This window comes from Schistocerca gregaria, chromosome 7, assembly GCF_023897955.1.
Source record: "Schistocerca gregaria isolate iqSchGreg1 chromosome 7, iqSchGreg1.2, whole genome shotgun sequence".
NCBI lineage: Eukaryota > Metazoa > Arthropoda > Insecta > Orthoptera > Acrididae > Schistocerca > Schistocerca gregaria.
The window spans coordinates 401,536,300-401,562,859 of NC_064926.1; the positions used below are offsets into that span (position 1 = coordinate 401,536,300).

Below are 26,560 nucleotides of genomic sequence, written 5' to 3' on the forward strand. Positions count from 1 at the left end.
AACAACAACAACAACAACAACAACCATTATCCTCATTTTGCTTTTGTTGATGTTCATCTTATATCCTCCTTTCAAGACACCGTCTATTCCATTCAGAAAAGAGTGTATTCCAGTCAACATTGTCAAAAGCTTTTTCTAAGTCTACAAATGCTAGAAACATAGGTTTGTCTTTCCTTAATCTATTTTCTAAGATAAGTCGTAGGGTCAGTATTGCCTCACGTGTTCCAACATTTCTATGTAATCCAAACTTTTCTTCCCCGAGGTCGGCTTCTATCAGTTTTTCCATTCGTCTGTAAAGAATTTGCGTTAGTATTTTGCAGCCATGACTTATCAAACTGATAGTTCGGTCGATCTCATTTTTGAGACGTCTGTATTCGTTTTTTGCCTGCTTCATTTACTGCATTTTTATATTTTCTCCTTTCATCAATTAAATTCATTATTTCTTCTGTTACCCAGGATTTCTACTAGCCCTCGTCTTTTTACCTACTTGATCCTCTGCTGTCTTCACTACTTCATCCCTCAGAGCTACCCATTCTTCTTCTACTGTATTTCTTCCCCCGTTCCTGTCAATTGTTCCCTTATGGTCTCTCTGAAACTCTGTACAACCTCTCGTTCTGTCAGTTTGTCCAGGTCCCATCTCCTTAAATTTCCACCTTTTTGCAGTTTCTTCAGTTTTAATCTATAGTTCATAACCAATAGATTGTGGTCAGAGTCCACATCTGCCCCTGGAAATGTCTTACAGTTTAAAACCTGGTCCCTAAATCTCTGCCTTACCATTATATAATTTATCTGATACCTTTTAGTATCTCCAGGATTCTTCCATGTATACAACCTTCTTTTATGGTTCTGGAACCAAGTGTTAATTGTGATTAAGTTATGCTCTGTGCAAAATTCTACCAGATGGCTTCCTCTATCATTTCTTGCCCCCAATCCATATTCAACTACTATGTTTCCTTCTCTTCCTTTTCCTACTATCGAATTCCAGTCACCCATGACTATTAAATTTTCATCTCCCTTCACTATCTGAATAATTTCTTTTATCTCATCATACATTTCTTCAATTTCTTCATCATCTGCAGAGCTAGTTGGCATATAAACTTGTGCTACTGTAGTAGGCTTGGGCTTCGTGTCTCTCTTGGCCACAATAAGGCATTCACTATGCTGTTTGTATTTGCCTACCCGCACTGCTATATATTTTTTTTTTAATTTATTTCATAAGCAAGTAAATGTTCAGTGAAGCTGATGTCAATACATCCAACTGTTGAAACAGTTGTGTACAAGCATATTTAAATTGGACATTACATATTGCCCTGCCAACCAGTAACAAGTCCAAATCCAAAACCAGGTTGTCAGTGAAACACAACACTCACAACTGGAAGCATCCTCATTATAGGAGACTACAGCACCTTGGATCTAGATCTGGTCAGTTGTCATCTGTGTGGCTGTGCTGGCCTATCCTTATGTTCTGGTCATGTTGTTACATCCTGTTCACTATTATGAGCATCGAGGATAGTCCATCCCATCAGTTTTACAATTGTCAAGTGGTTCTCAGTACCTTTGAACCTCCCCCATTGTTGATCTGCACCTCTGAACAGTAGTAAGGCTTCATATGGAGGATGTGGATGATTTGTCTGCATTTTTGTCTTCTTCATGAAGGGACATAATCCTTGACTTCATTTGCAATGTCCAACAAACAACACAGGTTATGATATGACCCAAAGTAGTGCTTTGGTTACTTTTCTCATAGCCCCACTTTCCGCAAAGGCATAAGAATCCATACCAACTAACCCAGGCTGTATCTCACTGGCTGGTACTTGACTTTGCATCATTACAGTCTTTCTCCTTAAACATCCAGGGTCAGTATATGTGCTAGCTGCTATGTTTTTCTTCAGTCCTGGTGATCAGATGTTTCACATAGTCATCCTGAGTATCATCCAGTTGGAATGGGAGCAGCATATCCATTTTGTTTTCAGCCGTGCAACCATGAGGAGAGCGAATGGTTGAAGACTGTAGTGTGGTACTTCGCTGTGTTGTATGTGAACATAACAGCATGCAGTTTCGTTCCACATCAGTGTACAGCAAGAGCATATCTGCCAACATCTTATTAAAATGTACAGTGATGCCATTCGTTTGTGGGTGTTCGGCAGTTGTCATCCTGTGGGTAGTGTTGCAACATGAAATTATCCCTGATATTAATTTCAACTGGAAAACTTTTCCACCAGCAGATATCATCATAAGGGGTGCTTCTTCCACATCTTTGTTGACAGCACAGCTAGTGAGGCTGTCAGTGCAGTTTATTATCCATCAGTTCCCATTTGTTGACTTTGGTAACCTCACCAAGACGTCAGTTCCAATTCGGTGGAATTGTGTTGCTGCAGATGGGTTGATACCAGATGCCCCAGAGATGACTGTGGCACCTCCTTCCATCATTGGCATTCCTTACAGTGCCTCACATAGTGTCTAATGGTGGAGACCTGGTCAGTGATGTCTGCATCTGATTTGCTCTAGAGTCTTCATAAATCTCAATCTGATTTGCTCTAGAGTCTTCATAAATCTTAGGTGACAATATATTGGAGTACCATGGAAATACTTCAGAATTGTTGACTGCAGATGAGATGTGATGACTAGCAGTTGTTCCCACCCATCGAATCATAGTTTGTCATATACATCATTCCATTTATAATTAGGATTCTCCTTTGGTCAGTTCTTCACTCTTCAAGGCTTCTATGGTTTTCAGCAATGCTGTATCTTCCCTGTGTTCAGCAGCGATGCCATTTATTACCGTGATGACTGAGATTTCATCCCTGCTTCCGTGTTCTGTCAAGGAATTCCTTGAAAGATGATTGTCAGCATCTCTGATGGCATACTCCTTCCAACTCAGCCCCATGCACCATGCGCCCGCCTCAGGCCACACCTCCTGAACACCTGACAGAGGGACCAATTGGCAACTTGAGGTCCATTCTGTCAGACATTTTGCCAATCATACCTAGAATATCTTTTTGTCACCCTCCCAATCTCCACAATATCCTTGTCAAACCCTGTACTCCTTCGCTCCTATCCCTATGACTGCCCCCACTGTAAGTCTTGCCCTATGCACCCTTGTAACAGACTAAATGTGTACTATCAAAGGGAGAGCCACATGTGAAATGATATATGTCATATACCAGCTGTTATCTAAACACTGTTCAGCCTTTTAATTTGGCATGAGCGCCACCAAGTTATCAGGATGAATCGGCATAAGCAGAGGATGTGTACTGGCAATTCGCAATATCCTGTTGTAGAGCATGTTCTACAACATGACAGTCATGACCTTGGTGCCTCTTTCAGCATGTGTCATCTAATTTTCTGTCCCAGACACCTGTTCCTCAGACCTCCGCTGGTGGGAACTGAACTCGTGCATGATACTTTGGCAGTATTATCTTTCTCACATTTTACCTTATCTTGCATCTTTAAGCTCTCATGTTTTCAAATCTCATCTGTGCAGTCCCCAACAATCAGTCTTCCCTTCTCATCCCATCCAGTAAGTCTCCCCTGACCCATGGTTCTGGTTGACTTTTCAATATTCTACCCCTTTTCTGAAACCTCACCAGTACCTTTCCTTCATTCGTCTTCCTTCCCCGTTAACCCTCGTGCCAGAAGGAGGAGCCACTGGCTCAGGAAGCTTACCAAGTTTAATACACTCTATATGTTTTTTCTTCTGCCTTTGGTGAGTCATTTTTTTATCTATCCAATTACATTATATTCTCAAAAATAGAATAAATGAGAAGTAACGTTTCTATGATAATTACAGTAATACATTGTATAGAAATAAAAATAAGACATACCAGTTTTTAAAAACTCAGTACACTGTATCTTTGCAGGTCACACGTACAATTGTACCATGACAAGAGCTTCCAGTAAGACCTTTCAGTAAGGCAGCATGCCTTAAATAGCACTCTGTGGCTCTCAGTTGGTATTAAAAGCAATAGGACTTCACAATGTTAATTTTCACTTGTGTGTGTGTGTGTGTGTGTGTGTGTGTGTGGTCTTCAGTCCAGAGACTGGTTTGATGCAGCTCTCCATGCTACCCTATCCTGTGCAAGTTTCTTCATCTCCCAGTACCTACTGCAACCTACATCCTTCTGAATCTGCTTAGTGTATTCATCTCTTGGTCTCCCTCTATGATTTTTACCCCCCACGCTGCCCTCCAATGCTAAATTTGTGATCCCTTGATGCCTCAAAACATGTCCTACCAACCGATCCCTTCTTTTAGTCAAGTTGTGCCACAAACTCCTCTTCTCCCCAATGCTATTCAATACTTAACATGTACAAATTAATTAAAGGAAAAAAGTGGAATTGTCACAATAAAATTCAAAATAATATCTACAAATTGGGCATACAGTTATTTCATAAAAAATAATGTACAAAAATAATGACTAGGACTTGTCATGTTAAAAATTCAAATTTGTCACATTTTAAGTGTACGGTTACTTCACAAAAATTAAAATGGACAATTGTGTTGATTAAATATTTTAATATATAGCTATAACATTATACAAGGCAGAGCTTAATGCAACTTTACGCTACTATAAGGTATATAAACCTATATTACAACCTCTTTTTATTTTCGTAGGTTGAGGATGTAAAATGTAATGGGTTTATATTAAAATACACAGAAATGTTTTGACATGTAAAGAACTATAGGCTTTGGTACTGTCACCATCTGGTGGCTGTTGTGTTTACTTCTGCCATTGACACTTCAAACTTGGCTATATCTGCCTCAGCCCATGGAAGATGCACACACAATGGACAACAGGCAAGCACCACTGCTTCACTAGTAAGTCTCAGAAAATGTCAGAGTTCCAGTTCAGCCTGAAATCATTTTGTTCATTGAGCACATGCTGTTGTTCTTTCTTGCCATGAACAAAGCTTTCCATTTCTTCTAGTATCTCTATGGTGTAGCCTTTAGATGCCTTGTATAAAATTTCTAAATTATCTTGCAAATGGCCTGTTTTATTTCAGACGATCACTGAGGGCATTCTTGTTTTGATCATATGTGTGCTCTCTAAGTCTAACTGCTAAGTTCCGGCCATTTTAGCCAACATAAAATTTATTGCAGCCATGGCAGTTTATTTTATAAACACCAGAATCCATGAATTTATTACATAATGCCAATACTCTAGTGTCATATTGCTCCCAAGGCCCCTTTCATGCAAAAGTCTATGTTCACTGTTTCTTTTTTAAAGCAATGCGTGAGTTATTCAGAGTGTGCACCATGTATGTCATTACCTCATACTTTCTATCACGAACATCCTTTTTACAGTCATTAGTCCCCTTTTCTCCCCGCTCAGCTTGTACATTTTCCTCATGTCATTTTCTTTATATCTGTTGGCCCTTGCCACTTGCGTGATTATCCCGAGTTCTTTCTTGATTTCATTACTTTTTTGTGGTAGCTTAAGATCTGTAGTGGCCCCTGGTGCAGGGTGGGGCAGCTATGAGCCAGAATGATGCGAGCAGGAGGTGTAGGCAAAGTGGAAACCCAAGAGATTGCAGAGAAAAGCTGCTGCAAATGTAACAAGTTCTTTTATTGACACGTCTGGGCTGCTTGATACAGCAGGTCAGCAACTGGCTGGCTGGCTGGCTGTCTGTCTGCACGTCCTGCGATGCTGCCACGATACTGCAGAGTACTGACAGACTCATTGTGTACGGTGGCCATACTGTCCTCATGCCAGTGGCTTGCATTCTCGATGTTGCTGCATCCACTCCAGCCCCTGGTGATGCATGGCTGTGTCATTGTGGAGGATGCACATCACATGGAGATGCCCATCCCACAGTGCCAAGATCTGGTGCACAGAGCTGCCCTGCCATGGCTGCAAACTGTTGCCTTCTACTGGCAGTTCCATGTGGCATTCTCATCCTGCACAGCCCTGTGATGCTGGTTGGGCTGTGAGACTTAGAATAATTGTATTACAAAAATGACCAATACTTATAGTTGGCAGTGCCATGCTTGTTGTGCCGCTACCAATTACTTATTCTAAAATACTCCTGCCACCGTCTGTGTAGAAATCTGCCTTACCCCTTTCTGCACTAGTTTGTGCTGTACCATGGAGTTCTTTGTTTTCAGCAAGCTGACCTGGCTCCCAACATTGCATTGACCTTTATTACAGTGACAACATCCCACACTCGCTTGTTGTCTGTGCTGCTGCAATACTTCACTCAGGCTGACTCTGATATGTCCATATGATAGTTACACTACAGGTCCTATGGGTGGCTGATGTAAAATATGCCCACTCCTGTCAATTTGGATGGCTAGAGATGACTCATAACTTTATCTGTGTCTATCAGTATTTTGAATACTGAAAATAAATGTCTCTTGTGATGGTTAGGTCCAAATATTTTATACTACAGTCTTTTTTGAACTCTACCATTAATTTATTTTTTTGTGAATTGCACTCATCTCTTCGGCTATACTGCAAACCTCATCCTTATCACCTTTATAAAGTTACATTAACCTCTACATTGTATAACGTCATAACTATACATTAAAATGTTTTATCAATATAATTGTCCATTTGAATTTTTACATATTGACTTTTATGAAATGGCCATATGCCCAGTATGTGATGTAAATTTTAATTTTTAACATGACAAGTCCTATTCATCGTTTTTACAGATTATTTTTATGATGTAACTGTATGCTCAGTTGTTGGACATTATTTTGAATTTTGCCACGACAATTTTTACTTTTTATCTTGTGTTTAATTTGTGACATTAATTGAATTTTAACATTGTCAAGTCCTTTAACACCACCTATTGTCGACAAGAGTATTATTTGAGGCAGGCTGCCTTACTGAACAGCACTAGATGGAACAATTGTACATGTGGACTGACAAAATGCAGTATGTTGAGTTTTTTTTTAAATGTGGTAAGTCTTAATTTTGTTTCTATTCATTCATTGCATCATATTAAGGTTGTCATCACAGAAATGGGTGCACAATGCTGCAACCACAATTTTTAATCACTTTTCCAGTGATACAAAATGTCTGACAGACAGCAGAGTAAGATTTGAAAGTAAACTGAAAATATGTCTTCTTGAACTCACATCTGTATGTCTTCTTTTTTATGGAAAGAAAAGGGGAAAAAAGCCTTTTTCGGTGATCAGCGTGTAGGCATATTTATAAAAAAATTGTGATGTAAATATAAAATTACTCTTACCATATCATAACAATTTATCCTGCAAATGATCCATGTAACATGAAACTAGCTAACTAGTACACAATTGAAGACTACTTAGAGATCTCAGAGTAGTGGTTAATAATGAAGGGGAGTGATTACAATACCCTGCCACATTACAATATGTGGCCATATCGTGTTTGCATATTTTTGAACTGTTTATTTTCATTGTGTTCTGATTACAAATCCTATATTATTTTAAGATGACCCCTGTATGAATAAACAAAAGTAAATAAGAAGACAGAATTGTGACTACAGCCAACTAGCAAAGACTCGCAGAATAGAACTGTACAGTCAGTATGTCATCTAAACTGTTTACTTTTGCACAGTTTCATAGCTTCCAGCACTTTTTTCAAAGAAAGCTACCACTTTACAATACAGTCATATTGTTGCTCGTAGCTAGCCTTCTCTGTACTCAGTTGCTGCCTTCGACTAGAATGCAATGGTTTGTGTGTTGTAATATTTCATTACGCATGTTATTAACTTTAAAGATTACAAACACAATATGAGAGGTACAAGGTGGTTGACAGAAAAATCTAAGTCTTTCTTTCTAGGCTAGGATAGATACTGCTCCCACTCTGAAATGAGTTACATATGACTAAAAGTAATTGAGGTGAATGTATTAGTGTTCACATTAGGTATTTCATAATCATATGAAAAACAGAGTACAGAAAAGTAAGTACCTTTATCCTGATATGGAACGAGCCAATAGAACTTGTGCAGGAGGAATAAAAAATTATATTATGAGATCTGTTCAAAACATTATAGAACCTTCTCCACAAAATTTTTCTATGCTTACGTTTTACTTTTTGTGCGAGGTCTCATTTTAAATACTCTTCTTCATAATTGATACACTATTCTCAATTATATTTCCATTTCCAGAAGCATTCTTAGTACACCTCTTGCTGGATCATGTGAAGCACCGTCTGTGAATTTTCTTTTATCTAATCTATCATTGTAAATTTTCGTCTTGTGCGCCCGCGCGTGCATGCGCACCCCGTGTGTGCGTGCAATAGTCACACACCAACAGGGATGAATGGATGAATGTGCGGGTGTGTTATCATGATGCAAGAGCCATGAACTATCTCACCACATTACAAGACATTTTCTTCTCACGTTTTCTAACAGGCATCACAACACATCTTGATAGTACCATTAATTAACAATTTGTCCCTGTGGCCTGAATTCATGATGAACTTATCCTTCAGCATCAAAGAAAACTATCAGTGTGGGTTTGACATTTGCTCTGACCTGATGAGCTTTTGTCTTGGAGAACCTTTCCCGACTCATTGTGAAGGTAGAACCTCGGTCACATCCTAACTGTAGACTCACGTCTCATCACCATTTCTCTTAAGGAACATCTGGTTCTCATTTGTGTTATCCAAAAACTTTTCACTGATTGCTAGTCAAAGGTCTTTCTGGCCTTGACTCATGAGCTGTGGCACAAACTTGTTGGCAACATGATTCATTCCAAGATGCTGTATCACGACTTCATGACATGATCCATCTGAAATGTTACGTTCTTCTGCAATCTCTTGGACAGTCAGTCTTCAATTGGAACACTTAATTATGTTGACATTCGTGACATGAGCGTCATCTGTAGACGTCAAAGGGCATCCAGCCATTTTGAAACCATGTAAATCATTCATAACATCTAGCACAGCTTAACCATTCATCATGATAGGCTTCCTGCATCATTTAGTATGTCTCTGTAAAGGTTTTCTAAAGTTTCGTGCAAAACTTAATGCTGAGATGTTGCTCCTCTAACTCTGCCACCTTGAAATTTGCAAACTGTGTGACACAATGTTCTACTCAATACAGTACTGAACAATAACTAACAGATATACAACAATGAAACTTGTAGTAGTTACACATTAAACACAGGCGTGTTCAGGGATGCCAACTGCATTTCGCTCCAACACACCGTTGGCATGAAATTACAAATGTACCGGAATTTTTTGAACAGATTTTGTACATAATATATTTCTTGTATTTTCCTTAATCTTTACAGCATATTCATCAGTTGCTGAACTAGCACTTGAAATTGAGAAGTAGGAATAAGTACCTTTAGAAAAATTCATATTATTGGTATCTTTAAATGTGTGACACATAGGGAGACAATAACCCTTTGCCTTTTGTTTCAGCAAACACTAGAGCTGGAAATTCAAGAAGCATTTCTACGTTTTATGGCAACAATACTGAAGGGATATCGTTCATATTTGTTGCCAATTACCAAAGCACCAACTGTGGGAACCACTGACCCTAATTCATTATTTGACCTACAAGGTAACATAATTACAAATCAGGTGGCATTTGTAACATCATTAAAAATTTGCTCTTAATTTCTAACCTACATAAATGACCTTCCAGTGAATTTAGATGATAGTTCAAAAACTGTAATGTTTGCTGATGTTGAAAGCATACTAATTGAGGGCCCAAACTCAGCTTTAGCAGACACACCTCTGATGATAGTTGAATAGGCCACAAATAGTTCACAGCAAATAGTTTATGCCTTGATCTCACAAAGATTCGTATTATGCAATTTCAAGCAAGCAAACATGACCTGTTAGCATCATAAGTGGACATAATGGCCATACTCTAAATGAAACATTGTGTGCAAAACTCCTAGGGGCACATTGAATATAAGAAATGAGTCAGCACTTGAATTAACTGATCAATTTCAGTCCAGCATGGCATGCCTTTAGATGCATCTCCTGTTGTGTTGTCTTATTTTGCGCATTTTCATTCCCTGTTACCTTATGGAATTATTGTGTGAGGCAGTGCACTTAAAATAAATAAAGTATGTGTTCAGCAGATGTAAGCATTAAGAATATCATGTATAGTAACTAACTTTACATCTTGCCGAAGCCTTTTTAAGGACCTTGGAATTCTTACCCTCAATCTCATTACATTTACTCTTTATTGGCTTTTGTTGCTGATGATAAAAATCAATTGGAACTGAATTAATAATAACAACATTCTACTATAAATAGAATACCATAGCCGTACAAGACACAAAAATAGTTTTCATTTAGACTTTTCCTCCTTGTCCAGGTTTCAGAACGTAGTTACGGGGTGTATATGACCTGGGACAATCAGGAGGTCCGGGAAAAATGTGGGAATTTTTTCATCCGGGAGAAAACCAGGAAAAAGTCGGTAATTTTTTAGAATCCCGGGAATTTTTTGTTGTTTTAGTTTTCAGTTAAATTTTTGTAATTTTGATTGCTAAGAACCGATACTCTAACAAAGGATATTACTGTGTCCAGCTACTGCAGAATAATACTGCAGCATTAAAGCATGAACGAGAGGAAAAAAAATAAAATTAAACTTAAATTTCAAAGGAAATGCACCATATAAAAAACACAGTACCCGTACAGGCATCTGCAAACAGCAAAATGTGCCAAAGGCTTTCGAAAGGCTATGCAATGCTTCATAGCAACAAATTGCCTCCAATGAGCGTGACGCCACCACTGTTTATATTAGACTCATTTAATCAGTTGTGAGTGGGCTCATGCACGCTCGCAGTTCAGTCTCGTATGAGTAGTTCCTTTTCCCACTTGTGGCTGCAGAAATGTGGCTGTTGGCTGGCAGCAGTAGCAGCAACCAGCCACACGCTACTCGGAAGAATTTTACTGGCGCGCCCAAGTTGCCAGATTCACGCAAGCGCAGCAGGCCCACATCAAGTGGGGGGTGAGGGCAAACCGGGGTATCTGAACCGGCCGGCAATTTTGGGGGGAGGGGGCAAATTCATGGGAAAAAACCTTGTTTCACAAAGCACCTAGCATCCAGCACACGTGGGTCTATTTTGAAACGCACCTCTGCTGGTTTTTGAACACACTCTAAGCTGATTTCTGAATGAATTATATGTTGATTTTTGAATGCGTGTGCATAATGTACATGACGTCTCTGCTAGGGGAATCCTCGTCACATCTAGAAATAAACTTTCCTGCAGACAAAACGGAACGGGGCTATACGAGCTGAGTGGAATAAAGTCGAACTGTTGAATGCCAACTGGTGCTTGTTTATGTAGTTGATTCGGTTTGCGAATGTTCAGCAATGTTATAATTACTAGTGAAATCCATAGATTCAGACTACCAGAGTGGAAATAAATGACTAACAGGAATAACAGATAAGAAAGATTATGCATTATCTTCTCGGTGTATCCAAGAAAGTTAAATTTTTACAGAAAATTTTTGGCCAGATTGCTACACTAGACAGGGCCTATGGTAGTCCCCGGGTGGCAGCCGCTTAATTTCCATTCCGAGAGTAGCGCGGAAGACGCGTTGTACGAACACGTAGTAACAGCTAACTGGAGAATAATTGCTGGTTAACTAAACCGGTGATTGTGGCAGGGTTAGTAAAGTTAACCGTAGAATGAGCTTTGACAGTGGTAGGAATAGTTACAGAATTATTGATAACCAGACTGTTTGTTAGAACGAGTAAGGAGAAGAAACGGGGACATCACACAAATTATGGAAGAATATGACAATTCAAGATTTATACAAAAATTTAGTTCTTCTACTTTTCGGTCTAATCCATGATAAACTGGAGTGTATGAATGAAATATGAAACTATTTCCCAATGTAAAGCTTTTTGCTTGTAGTAGGCCAAATAGGTATTGGTACTTTGTGAATTATATTCTGTCATATTATAAAAATGATTATTATTGCCAAAACAGTTTCGTTTATTTCGTGTGTGTTACAGTTGCTGCAATATTAGAAAGGCCTAATTTGTTTTATCCAGCACACAGTGACAAAATAGACATAATCAGATCGAGAATCCACACCAGTATTAACAGCTTTTTCAGTATTAGACAACGACATTTCTATTTTTCGTGCAGCAAAATGTTTGACGAACTTTGATTAGGTAATATCATATTTACTTGAATCTAATAAAAACAAAGATTCCAAGACTTACCAAGCGGGAAAGCCCCGGCAGACAGGCACATGAACAAAACACACAAACACACACACAGAATTAATAGCTTTCGCAACCGATGGTTGCTTCTTCAGGAAGGAGAGGGAAAGACGAAAGGATGTGGGTTTTAAGGGAGAGGGTAAGGAGTCATTCCAATCCCGGGAGCGGAAAGACTTCCCTTAGGGGAAAAAAAGGACAGGTGTACACTGGTGCACACACACACACACACACACACACACACACACACACATATCCATCCGCACATACCGCACATACACAGACACAAGCAGACATATTTAAAGGCAAAGAGTAAGGGCAGAGATGTCAGTCGAGGCGGAAGTACAGAGGCAAAGTAGTTGTTGAAAGACAGGTGAGGTATGAGCGGCGGCAACTTGAAATTAGCGGAGGTTGAGGCCTGGCGGATATCGAGAAGAGAGGATATACTGAAGGGCGAGTTCCCATCTCCGGAGTTCGGATAGGTTGGTGTTGGTGGGAAGTATCCAGATAACTCGGACGGTGTAACACTGTGCCAAGATGTGCTGGCCGTGCATCAAGGCATGTTTAGCCACAGGGTGATCCTCATTACCAACAAACACTGTCAGCCTGTGTCCATTCATGCAAATGGACAGTTTGTTGCTGGCCATTCCCACATAGAAAGCGTCACAGTGCAGGCAGGTCAGTTGGTAAATCACGTGGGTGCTTTCACACGTGGCTCTCCCTTTGATCGTGTAAACCTTCCGGGTTACAGGACTGGAGTAGGTGGTGGTGGGAGGGTGCATAGGACAGGTTTTACACCGGGGGCGGTTGCAAGGGTAGGAGCCAGAGGGTAGGGAAGGTGGTTTGGGTATTTCATAGGGATGAACCAAGAGGTTACGAAGGTTAGGTGGACGGCGGAAAGACACTCTTGGTGGAGTGGGAAGGATTTCATGAAGGATGGATCTCATTTCGGGGCAGGATTTTAGGAAGTCGTATCCCTGCTGGAGAGCCACATTCAAGGTCTGATCCAGTCCCGGGAAGTATTCTGTCACAAGTGGGGCACTTTTGGGGTTCTTCTGTGAGAGGTTCTGGGTTTGAGGGGATGAGGAAGTGGCTCTGGTTATCTGCTTCTGTACCAGGTTGGGAGGGTAGTTGCGGGATGCGAAAGCTGTTTTCAGGTTGTTGGTGTAATGGTCGAGGGATTCAGGACTGGAGCAGATTCGTTTGCCACGAAGGCCTAGGCTGTAGGGAAGGGACCGTTTGATATGGAATGGGTGGCAGCTGTCATAATGGAGGTACTGTTGCTTGTTGGTGGGTTTGATGTGGACGGATGTGTGCAGCTGGCCATTGGACAGATGGAGGTCAACGTCTAGGAAAGTGGCATGGGATTTGGAGTAGGACCAGGTGAATCTGATGGAACCAAAGGAGTTGAGGTTGGAGAGGAAATTCTGGAGTTGTTCTTCACTGTGAGTCCAGATCATGAAGATGTCATCAATAAATCTGTACCAAACTTTGGGTTGGCAGGCTTGGGTAACCAAGAAGGCTTCCTCTAAGCGACCCATAAATAGGTTGGCATACGAGGGGGCCATCCTGGTACCCATGGCTGTTCCCTTTAATTGTTGGTATGTCTGGCCTTCAAAAGTGAAGAAGTTGTGGGTCAGGATGAAGCTGGCTAAGGTGACGAGGAAAGAGGTTTTAGGTAGGGTGGCAGGTGATCGGCTTGAGAGGAAGTGCTCCATTGCAGCGAGGCCCTGGACGTGCGGGATATTCGTGTATAGGGAAGTGGCATCAATGGTTACAAGGATGGTTTCCAGGGGTAACAGACTGGGTACGGATTCCAGGCGTTCGAGAAACTGGTTGGTGTCTTTGATGAAGGATGGGAGACTGCATGTAATGGGTTGAAGGTGTTGATCTACGTAGGCAGAGATACGTTCTGTGGGGGCTTGGTAACCAGCTACAATGGGGCGGCCAGGATGATTGGGTTTGTGAATTTTAGGAAGTAGGTAGAAGGTAGGAGTGCGAGGTGTCGGTGGGGTGAGGAGTTTGATGGAGTCAGGTGAAAGGTTTTGTAGGGGGCCTAAGGTTCTGAGGATTCCTTGAAGCTCCGCCTGCACATCAGGAATGGGATTACCTTGGCAAACTTTGTATGTAGAGTTGTCTGAAAGCTGACGCAGTCCCTCAGCCACATACTCCCGACGATCAAGTACCACGGTCATGGAACCCTTGTCAGCCGGAAGAATGATGATGGATCGGTTAGCTTTCAGATCACGGATAGCCTGGGCTTCGGCTGTGGTGATGTTGGGAGTAGGATTAAGGTTTTTCAAGAAAGATTGAGAGGCAAGGCTGGAAGTGAGAAATTCCTGGAAGGTTTGGAGATGGTGATTTTGAGGAAGAGGAAGTGGGTCCCGCTGTGATGGAGGACGGAACTGTTGCAGGTAGGGTTCAATTTAGATAGTGTCTTGGGGAGTTAGATCATTAGGAGTGGGATCAGGATTGTTTTTCTTCGTGGCAAAGTGATATTTCCAGCAGAGACTACGGGTGTAGGACAGTAAATCTTTGACAAGGGCAGTTTGGTTGAACCTGGGAGTGGGGCTGAAGGTGAGGCCTTTGGATAGGACAGAGGTTTCGGATTGGGAGAGGGGTTTGGAGGAAAGGTTAACTACTGAATTGGGGTGTTGTGGTTCCAGATTGTGTTGACTAGAATTGTGAGGTGTTGGGGGGAGTGGAGCTGGAAGTGGGAGATTGAGTAGATGGGAGAGACTGGGTCTGTGTGCAATGAGAGGAGGTTGAGGTTTGTTGGAAAGGTTGTGGAGGGTGAGTGAGTTGCCTTTCCGGAGGTGGGAAACCAGGAGATTGGATAGTTTTTTGAGGTGGAGGGTGGCATGTTGTTCTAATTTGCGGTTGGCCTGTAGGAGGATGCTATGTACAGCCGGTGTGGATGTGGGAGAGGAAAGATTGAGGACTTTGATTTGGGATAGGAGTTGACGGGTGTGTTCATTGGCCGAGTCGATGTATAGGTGAAGGATTAGGCGGGTGAGGGCTATGGATTGTGCTGTTTGGAACTGGTATAAGGACTGATGGAAAGAAGGATTGCAGCCAGAGATGGGAACTTTAAGTGTGAGGCCTTTGGGAGTAATGCCAAATGTCAGTAATGCCAAATGTCAGACAAGCCTGAGAGCAAGTTGGCATAAAAATTTATACTGCTGTGGTAGGTGTTGGCATCCTGCCTATTTGGCTACATTAATGCGTTCACTATGCTGTTTGTAGTAGCTTATCTGCATTTGTAATTCCTTAATAATGGAAAAACTCATATAAAGATGTGAAACAATTACTAACAAAGAGATAGAGGGGCTGGCCAGTACTTACCTTACCTCAGCTCAGTACAGCCGATAGAAACACAAGAAACAACCAAAAATTTAAGTACCTAGCTTTCGGAAAAAATGTTCCCTCATCAGGGAGGAGAGAGGGGAAAGAAAGGGAAGAAGGGAAAGTGGATTTAGCTACTCACAACCCAGTTTATGAAGCAACAGGGAAAGGAAAACAGGGAGGGTAGCAAGGATTAAAACTGAAGACATTGCAAAAAGGTAGGAAATGATGGAGATGGGACCTGGATAAGTTGAAAGAATCATTGTTGCAAGTTTCAAAGGGATAATTAGGCAACAATGTACTGAAACAGTGAAAGGAATACAGTAGAGTATGAATAGTAGCTTTGAGAGATGAAATAGTGATGGCAGCAGAGGATAAAATAGGTAAAAAGACAGTCCCAGGTAGAATTCCTAGGATATCACAAGACATATTGAATTTGTAAATAAAATAGAAAGAAAATATATTAAAAACAAAGATTCCAAGACATATTGAATTTAATTGATGAAAGAAGAAAATATAAAAATGCAGTAAATAAATCTGTTGAAAGCAAACACCTAAAAGATAAGATCATCAGGAAGTGCAAAATGGTTAAACAGAAATGGCTGTAGGACAAACATAAGGATATAGAAACATCACTAGGGGAGAGATAGATGCTGCTGGTAAAGATAGATGCTGCCTATAGGAAAACTTAAGATGCCTTTGGAGAAAAGAGAAACAGCTCTATGAGTATCAAAATCTCAGATGGAACGCCAGTACTAAGCAAAGAAGGGATAGGTGGAAGGACTATATAGAGGGTTTATACTAGGTAGATGAACTTGAAGGTAATATTATAGAAACTGAAGAGGACGTAGACAAAGATGAGATACTGCAAGAAGAATTTGACAGAGCATTGAAGGACCTAAGTCAAAACACGGTCTCTGGAGTAGACAACATTGCATCAGAAGCACTGATATCCTAGGGAGAGCTAGCCATGGCAGAACTATTCACCTGGTGTGCAAGATATGTGTAACAGACAAAATACCCTCAGACTTCAAGAAGAATGTAATAATTCTAATTCCAAAGAAAGCAGGTGCTGACAGTTATGAATATTACCAGTCTGTAGTTTAATAAGTCATGGTTGTAAAATACTGACCCTAATTATTTGTAGAAGAATGGAAAAAGTGACATAAGCTGACCTTGGAGAAGATCATTTCTGATTCTGGAGAAATGTAGGTACACACAAGGCATACTGACCCCCCCCCCCCCCCCCCCCCCCAGTATACCAGGTGTAGAAGTATGAAACTGGAATTTCCCTAGAGATGATGTTAGTCTCTGTGTAGGGCCCATGAGACCACATCTGCAGCACCATCTGTTTCCTGTAATGGCTGACAACAAATGTCAACACACAGTAACCCAAGTCCCATACATCTACGTCTGTTTCAAACCTGTAAACAACAAATGACCACAGGGCAGTATGGTAATGGTAGTGGTAATTGCAGCAGTCAGTCTTATTTAAAAAGACAGTTAAACTAGTTTAAAAATACAGGTTGACTCTTAACAAAGAAGACAACAGCAACCAGCCACTTTCTGCAGGGCTGTTTATTTAAATAGCGCCATTATTGGTTTCAAACTGACAGGTTCATCTTCAGACAACTGGTTCATGTTGTGATACATTTTACCGTTAGCTTTGGCGTTTTGTTTTCCCAAATGATGAAATTACTTTGGGGTGGTGGTGCCCTACAAATGAAACAAGATAGACAGTGTCTTTTCAAGTGTAATTTTGCCTCACAGTGATTTTAAATGATGTAAACAAATTATTAAAGTAAAGATGTTTTTGGTAACTTAGTTGAAAAATCCACGCTGTTATATTCCAGTGCTGACTGCTTGTGATCATGCAACAGTGATGGCTGTATGATGCCCTTTTTTTTTTTTTTTTTTACATGCGTGAATACACATAATCTTACACATCAAGAAGTTTCAACACATGGAAGTGTATATACAAAGATGGCGATAATGCAACAATAACAATGCCAAAGACTTTCACTCTCGCAGATATTTTGATATATACATATATGTGACAGTAGGAGTTTACAAATTACTGTTGTTCAATTACTTACTCTTTATATTAACAAAGAACTTATTAAAATTAAGATAAACAAATGAGCAGCCAGTTTGTTATAAAGTGTTCCTGCAGTGATGTTATGTAAATATTGTGGTATACATTGAAAGCAAAGTAAATGATAAGGGATAGGTGTACAGAAATAAATATTACAGCTGTGGACATGTTATGTAACTATTGTGGCATACATTGGCAGCAAAGTATCTGATTTGGGTTGGATGTACATGAATGAATATTATCGGTTTTTGACAAAGTAGCACAGTTGAAAAATGTAATAACATAGCTATATTTCGGCCATGTCATCACACTGTGGCTCTTGTTGCAAACTACAAGATACTGCATAATTAATCACAAGTGAGTCAATGACACAACAGGGTATAACATTTACCTCCTTGCCCAGTTTTACAACTGTTATTGTAAGTATATAGACTGGTTGATAATCCATGTTGTGGGGATCTTATCCAAATTCCAGATGCATTTTAAACATTCTGCTCTGTTGCTTACAGACCACTCAGCTGACTTCATCTGTATAAAGTCCTCCCATCTTCTAATCCAGTGACTTTGGGTTCTTGGAGTGCCCCAAGCTATCTGGGAATTTAGCAATATCATAATAATCTTGAAAATTAATATGAAATTGTTGAAGTGTTACATGCTTTTATTGCCTCCACTTACAAAAGTCGATCGTATGTCCTTGAGTTATCAAGCAGCAGAATTACAGAACATATGGTACAGTAACGTATCTATATGTTACATTACATCAAAATTTCCTGTACATTAAGATTAATTCTCTCAGTTAGTGGTAGTGTTGCTACTGCAATAATATTTGTTCAACATTATGCATTTGTATGGTCTTTTATTCAAACATTGTAATACTGTCCTTTGTGACATAACCTACTTCACCGAACACTGGTTGCAGACTGTCTGCTCACCTCAAGTAGAAGTATGCCAGCACACCAACATATTATGCAATAAAAAGCAAAGAGAAACCTTTACTTTAAACTGCACAAATTATTGTTCAGGCTGTAGGACATTATCTCAGGGCACCCTTAAGCTTCCATACTAGACCAGTCCTGCTTCTATTCTGGATGAATTACTAGTAAATATCAGTTTCTTATCTTTTTTTGCAGGCAATGCTTATGTGTTAGTTGAAAATTGAGATGCACAAAAGTTTCCTGTATCAGTGCTCAGTATTCACAACAGCTCAGAAAAATGGTTTCAATTAAATTCGTTGGATGTGAACACATCTAAAACACACATGATGCAATTCAGAACCATATAATCAAAATGCAAACAGTACTAATAAATATTGGTTTCTTATCAGTTTATTGCAGGCAATGCTTATGTGTTAGTTGAAAACTGAGACGCAAAAAAAATTCCCGAATCGGTGCTTAGTATTCACAACAGCACACAAAAATGTGTTTTAGTTAAATTCGTTGGATGTGAACACGTTTAAAACACACATGGTACAATTCGGAACCAAATAATCAAATACTATTCACAACAATGAAGACATAGAAGAAATTCATAGGACTGAATTTAGACAGGCAGACAAAAGTACCCAGCAAACAAATAAAGCAACTTTGCATTTTTCATGCAAATAAGATCAACTGCAACTAACATGGTCACACAAAAAGTCACATATAGAAGGTACTTAAAATTTTTTTTTAATGTAGTATTGTTTTTTGGGGAAATTATGCTAACATAATATGAGTACTAAACATACCAAAAAAAGTCATTCAGAATATGTGCACTGTGGATAACAAATAACTGTATCATCCATTATTTAAAACCCCACAACTATTAACGCTCCAATCACTATATAGCTATGAAATTATCATCTTTTTTTACACCAGATATGAATTGATTGAGGAAAATCATTTTGTTCATATACATGTCAACAGAAACGAAAAAAAACTTTATGCTTTGTATCCATCATCTTAATCTGTATGCCCAGGCCCCTCAAATGAAAGTGTGTAGCTTATTAAAAGGGACCACGTTAATACAAATGAAGTTAGTTCCACTGAAAATAAATCTGTATGAAGCACCACTACAGAAATAGATGAATTCATGTAGGGTGGACTGATAATAATATATATCATTTACTTATATATAAATACCATTTTACTCATATATTATTCTTTATTAGTTTAAAAATTATTGTAACTATGATGTAAATTTCTGACGTATCTGACGTATACAAAGCACACAGTGCACATTTACATCATGAGAAGCACAAATTATAATTCACATATTAGTTTGATAAAAACAAATTGTGTTTGTGTACTTATATTATTTATTTGTTTTACAAAATACACACTAATTAAACAGTTTAAAAAACTTGAACAGTAATTTAACATTAAGAAGTTTCATCAGCTAGCCCCCCTGTCGTGACTGCTTCACTGAGTAGTAGTTATTAATATGAGGTGAATCTTCAGTGGAAGTAAGTAGTGCTTCTCCTGTTTTAGAAGTTCATTTAGCAGCCTTTCTAATGCTGCCCAAGCAGCTACACGCTGCTGGTGCCAACTCTCATATTACTGTGAATGAGGTCTGTCCAATAAATTCCAGAACATTTGTAATTTCACAACAATGGCGTGTTGGAGTGAAGTGCAGTTGGCATCCATGGACATGCCTGTATTTAATGTTTAACTGCAGAAAGTTTCATTGTTGTATGTCTGTTTATTGTTCAGTGCTGTATTGAGTAGAGAGCTGTGTCACACAGTTAGCAAATTTTGAGATGACAGAGTTAGAGGAGCAACACATCTGCATTAAATTTTGCATGAAACTTGAGAAAGCCTTTACAGAGATACACCAAATGGTGTAGGAAGCCTACAGTGATGAGTGGTTAACCTGTAATCGATCTTATGCAAGGTTTACATGGTTTCAGAATGACCGAACAGAAGTTAAAGATGACCCTCATTCAAGGTCCCCTTAAAATCTATCGTTAATGCTCATGTCTGGAATCTCAATGAAATTATGCCTGCCAATTGAAGACTGACTGTCAGAGAGGTTGCAGGAAAATATAGCATTCCAGTTGGATCATGTCATGAATCCAGAGACAGCACCTTGGAATGCATTGTGTTGCTGCCAAGTTCATCCCAAGGCTCATGAGCCAAGACCAGAAAGGCATTGCAATCTATGGTGATGAGACATAAGTCTATGTATATGATGTTGAGGCCAAGGCTCTATCTTCACAGTGGGTTGGGAAAGTTTCTCCAAGACCAAAAAAATCTCATCACGTCAGGCCAAATGCCAAAGCCAAGCTGATAATTTTCTTTGACTTTGAAGGATTAGCTCAACAAGAATTCGTGCCACAGGGACAAACTGTTAACGGATAGTACTATTGGAACGTGTTACAATGCCTGCTAGAAAATGTGAGAAGGAAATCGCATGAAATGTTGTGCGACAGTTCATGGCTCTTGTATCATAACAATACACCCACACATTCTTCCCCATTGTACATGACTGTTGCACAAAAATGAAGTCACTGTGCTGCCTCATCTCCGTACTCTCCAGGTCTGGCCTCTATGAACTTTTTGTTGTTTATTTTCAAAGTTGAAACCCCCATTGAAAGGATGACAATTTGCAATGATAGATCAGATAAAAGAATATTTGCAGACGGCACTTCATGCAATCCAGCAAGTGGTGTACCAAGACTGCTTCCAGAAGAAGAAATGGTGTTGGGAGTGGTGTATCAGTTGTGGAGGAGTGTATTTCGAAGGAGACCATACACAATAAGTGAAGGGTAAGCACAGAAAAATTTTGTGGACATGGTTCCAGAATTTTTTGAACAGGCCTCTACAGTAAATAAATGCAGCAAGTTACTTAATCAAATGTGCAATTTTTGTGGTGGGCAGGCAAATTTTCATAAAGTTAAATTGTATACATATTTCAGAAATTTTATTATCTTGTTTTTATCTGAAATAATTGTTTTCTTTTTAAAGGCTTCCTTCGCTCCAGAGATAAGAATAATCATAAATTTTTCACCTATGTGATGAAAACCCAGATGTTCATACGGTTTATAGAAGAGCGCTCATTCGTTTCGGATATGGATGCAAGTTGGGCATTTTTTGATGAATGTACAGAGAAGGTGACTTTTGTTATTGTATTACTATTAATGGTGTATTTGCTTGTTCACATATGTTTTCATTCTGTGTTACCATGATTTTTGTCTATCAATGTATTTTCTAAGAGCATCCCTGTAGTTTCTCATTGATTATGGGAACCACAGAGCATGCTGAAATAATGAATGTACCATCTGTTTCACGCCTGTTTTTGGTTGTTTTAGGTTGATGATGATGGTGAGTGTCGCCTCTTAGAAATGGATGAGTCTCAACATAGTGAACGCACTGTGTTCATTCCACCACCAGAGCCAACTGGATTATCACCAGGAGTGACATATTCATATGAGGTCTGTGTTATTTTGATATTTATTAACTCTGTATATGTTCTGTGTCCTTATTTCATGTGCCATAGATTAAAAAAAATAGGATATGTCTCACTCTTGAGCAGAAATAAGTGTTTTAGCCAAAGCTTAGCAGCAACAATCTGGAAGAGACTGAGAATTTTACAGAAATACATTGAGATCAATATCATTTTATAACATTCCTGATGGTTATCATATTGATGTTGAAGACCACGATCGCTTTACACATTGCCAAGTAATATTGTAATGTATTATTTCCCCTTTCAAAGATATATTATGTCTATAAAATGGTTGTATATTTCTTGTGTATGTGACATTGTATTGATAATATAGAATACTCAAGGTAAAAGAAAGGTATTTTAGTAACATGATTTTTTTAAGTCACACTAAAGGACCCTTCAATATATTGTATTTATTATTTCATGCATGTTGTACAGTCCCTGAGAGGGCATTCCTTATTTAGTTTTCTTTGTAAATACTAAAAATGGCAAGAAAGTAATACCTTCCATTAATTTACAAGGGATTTTGGTTAAACCATGGTGATAACATTGTTTATGAATACGTTACACCTAAAAATAATCAGTAATTCTGTACAATCCATGATGCATTCCACAACCTCCCTCAACATCCCTACGATGAAATTACCTATATGGATGCGACAAAGTTCTCATTCTTCCTGAAAAACGATTTCTTTACATTTACCCAACAGAATTTCTCAGTTCAATCCCCAAGCATCTGTTACACCTTTCTATCAACTACACTGACCCACTGACCCCTCCTAACAATATGTGATCCACTAACTCGTTCTAACAGTATGTGTCAATTTGTAACAATCATAAACATTAGAATATGCTGTAGGATTCTGTAAAAAATGAGCATTGGCGATTTGGTTTGAAATTCAATTGTATCCATTTCTTTACCCTGATATGCACTAGGAAAGGTATTAATTCTGGACAATATTTTGTGGTGTCGCCGCTAGACACCACACTTGCTAGTTGGTAGCCTTTAAATCGGCCGCGGTCCATTAGTATTCGTCGGACCCGCGTGTTGCCACTATCAGTGATTGCAGACTGAGTGCCGCCACTCAGCAGGTCTAGTCTAGAGAGACTCCCTAGCAATCGCCCCAGTTGTACAGCCAACTTTGCTAGCAATGGTTCACTGTCTACATACGCTCTCATTTGCAATACGACAGTTTAGCATAGCCTTCAGCTCCGTTATTTGCTACTACCTAGCAAGGTGCCATATTCAGTCACTATAATTACTATCTTCAAGAATTGTGAATCATGTACCGTCAAGAGCGACGTTCATCATTAATGGATTAAAGTTAAGTATCAAACTAATTATGTCCGCTTTCTGAATTTTCATTCCTTCTTATGTTCCAGACCTCACTTCAGTATAGTTCTTCCCTCCTCACGCCAGTCCGCATGAGCTGAAACGCGTGCATTTTGGCCTCCAATCGTAACATGGTGTTGGCTCTTCTGCTAACACAAAATGTTTAATATAAAATCTAGTGGGGATTTAAATAAGTTTTGATACCTTGTGCAGTTTGAGTAATTCTTATTGTTTTCCATTACTTAGAGTGGTTATTTCAGTGTCAACCATTATAAGATTTGGTGCTGGTTGGACAGTACCATGGTGGTAGGATCCCCTTGAATGAATGCATATTTAAACGTAGAGTTTTGCTTTGTGTTTAGTGTCTTCTGTTTCAGAAACAAACTGATCTACAAGAGACTGTATGAAAAGTTTTGATACAGCAGTGTCAGTCTGCTGTAAAAGAAATTGCTGTTAAAGACTTGATTACTGTGTGAGATTTTCACTCTGCAGCAGAGTGTGAGCTGATATGAAACTTCCTGGCACATTAAAACTGTGCGCGGACCGAGACTCAAACTGGGACCTTAAAGGCAAAGGTCCCAGTTTGAGTCTCGGTCCAGCACACAGTTTTAATCTGGATTACTGTGATTATTAAAGGAGATCCAGCACCTCAGTGGCTGACTATATTGCTAGAGTTCAACCATATTTTCACCACTTTTCACAAGGAAAGTAGGATACATTCACAGTTTGACAAAATTAACAGAGAAGGTCATTTTCTTGTATGTGGGGACAAGAAATTTATTTGGATAAGGCATTTAGACAGGAGAGCTGACAGAAAAGGGTGGCTGTTAAGAGGAATGCAGCAAGAAGAAACGTTCTGTGGACTGTCTCTATTTTAGTATTACAGATAAAACACCTTGCACTACTATTGTTTAAGTGCCCCGCCCCATCCCATGCCTTCTCACAGAATATCTGATTTGAAATTTTACTGTTATGGAAATGGTATTTATGTTGTTGTTGGCATTTATTTTACTAGGTAGATGTACACAACCCTATGGGGTGGTAAACCTGTTTCTGCAACATTCTGCTAATTTGAGCAGTGCCATTTTATTCTTAATCATCTTACTATTTAGCACTTCCAGCTTGACTGATTCAAACAGTAGTTGTTTTAAAATGTACCAGAGCTAGAAAATGCAACTGTTTACAATTGGTACAAGAAATAACCCAGAAACATCATCAAGTTTAGTGCACACTGCAATACAGAACTGGAGTCCCCAGTGCTGCAGTCTCCTCAGTGACATCAGGGGCACTGACCAATGTTAGCTGCTAATTGTGGGTGGCCTACCTGTTAAATTCCTACCTGCCTTGGTCTCTCTCTCATAGCCACCAGTTACTCTTCCCTCCAACTGTCCCTTCTCCTCTTCTACCCCTCCTATCTTCCATAGTCCACTCCAACAGTTAAAACTACTCACTCTATTCAAGCTGCATTGCAAGTTCATAGTTCTCAACCAAAATGGTGTAGCCATGCAGATGTGTGTGTTTGTCTTCTGTGCTTAATTAGCTCTAAAAGAATACATAACCTAGAAACGTAGCAAAGTTTTCAATCTTGTTTATGTACCTATCGACACTCAGTATCTCACCTATCCCGAGGTTGTATTTTTATACAATTCACATAGTTTTGTGGTTCATTTTCCAAACATCATTAATTTTCTGTTGTCAACAGGGCTTCAATTTGAATCCTTTACTCTTCAAACAAAAGGATGTTAAAGGTTTTCTAAATGCAGCACATCGTCTAAGTGGAGGTGCTCCAGGAAGTCCAATGGCTCGGAGAACAAAGCATGAAATTAAGTTGTCACAAAAATTGGCAAGAAAATATTCTTCTTCTCCTGAGCACTGGGCTAAGTACCTTCTGGGAACATGCTTCAGGTATGTTTAATCTTGTTATCATTTAAAGGTGCCAGTCAGTAATACTGGTATGGTGGACTGATACTAGCTTTGCATTTATAAAGTAATGTGCTGGCATTTTCGATCAGGCATATCAAGCTCAGAGAGGCTTCTTTTGCAGCAGATTAGTTAGAAATATAAAAGTAATAAAATGTATATTAACAGTTGTAAATAAGCAAATTTTTTAACTAGTCCGTTAATCATTATACACTGTGCAACAGAATTAGAGGGTCACTTTTTCAAAAACTTGTAATTGTCTCTTATTCCACTGCACAGGAGTTAGGAAATTTTCCTACCTCCATGTTCTAGAGCAACCGGGAGACTAAATTTGTATCGAAGTTTCTGAAAGGTATATTTTTAAAGGGTTCAACAAAGATAAGGCAGTGGCACCAAGGCTGTTGCTGAACGGGGGGAGGTGGGGAGGTCTTAGATGGGCCCAGTGCAATTTTAATCATGGGTGTGATAATGTAGCGTGTGTGCGCCTGCACACACACACACACACACACACACACACACACACACACACACCACAGGAGGGCATGAAACAAAAGTGCTGAAAAAGCATGAAACCCCTTCACTGCTTTGGATCATATTCAGATTTTATTAAATGGTTTTTAACAGTGCCTAGCGTTTATGCCTTTTATACCAGAGCAAAAACTGCACTCTCACAACATCCCAAAGGAGTCAGATAATGTTCAATGTGGTCAAAACCTCACAATGTCCTTAGAGTAGGACTGAAAGCTCACAGTATGGCAGCAGTGTTGAACAGTGTTCTGTTGCTAATCTTACTGCAAGTATTTGGGAATCGACACCCCAAGGGAAGCAGTGGTCTAATTGGCACGCGTTATGTCACCCCCCTGAGGCATTTCTGTGTCAATTTTGAGCTTCTGTGTGTCTGAAATGTTCCCCTTGACCACCCATGAGAAAACTGCGCAATTTCAGAGCTTTGTGTTGCTGTTGTGACCCCCATCACAGAAGCAGCAAAATAATTGGTGAAATGTGTGTAAGTCGGACTGTTATGACCTTCCTGTCATGTGACATGTCCATGGTGGCATTGGGTAGAATTGTGATGAAATTTGGTTCCAGTGTAACATCATAAACCCACCTTAAAGGTCACACAAACTTCCAAGCTGTGGTCTTTTTTTTCGCATGTGTTGACGCCTTGTTGTTTGAAGCATCACTGAACCTGTAACCTAAACTTCAGCTCATTCACGTTGTGTGAAAATTTCAGTATTCTTCCTTCATACGAACTATTAATACTAGAGAAAAAAGAACTGAACTTTTCTTGTAGGAAATTTAGTGTAGTTTAATTT

General features: G+C 39.5%; 1 protein-coding gene across 4 annotated transcripts in view; it reads left to right on the plus strand.

The window, feature by feature from the left end:
• The window catches only part of LOC126281424 (DENN domain-containing protein Crag), a 292,659-nt gene that overhangs the window by 74,050 nt on the left and 192,049 nt on the right, over positions 1 to 26,560 (plus strand). For all 4 annotated transcript variants that reach the window (XM_049980371.1, XM_049980368.1, XM_049980369.1 and 1 more), the window contains exons 11-14: positions 9,357 to 9,498; positions 21,511 to 21,656; positions 21,855 to 21,977; positions 25,027 to 25,229. In XM_049980371.1, coding sequence (XP_049836328.1) covers positions 9,357 to 9,498; positions 21,511 to 21,656; positions 21,855 to 21,977; positions 25,027 to 25,229 — 614 coding nt within the window. The remainder of the gene's footprint in view (positions 1 to 9,356; positions 9,499 to 21,510; positions 21,657 to 21,854; positions 21,978 to 25,026; positions 25,230 to 26,560) is intronic.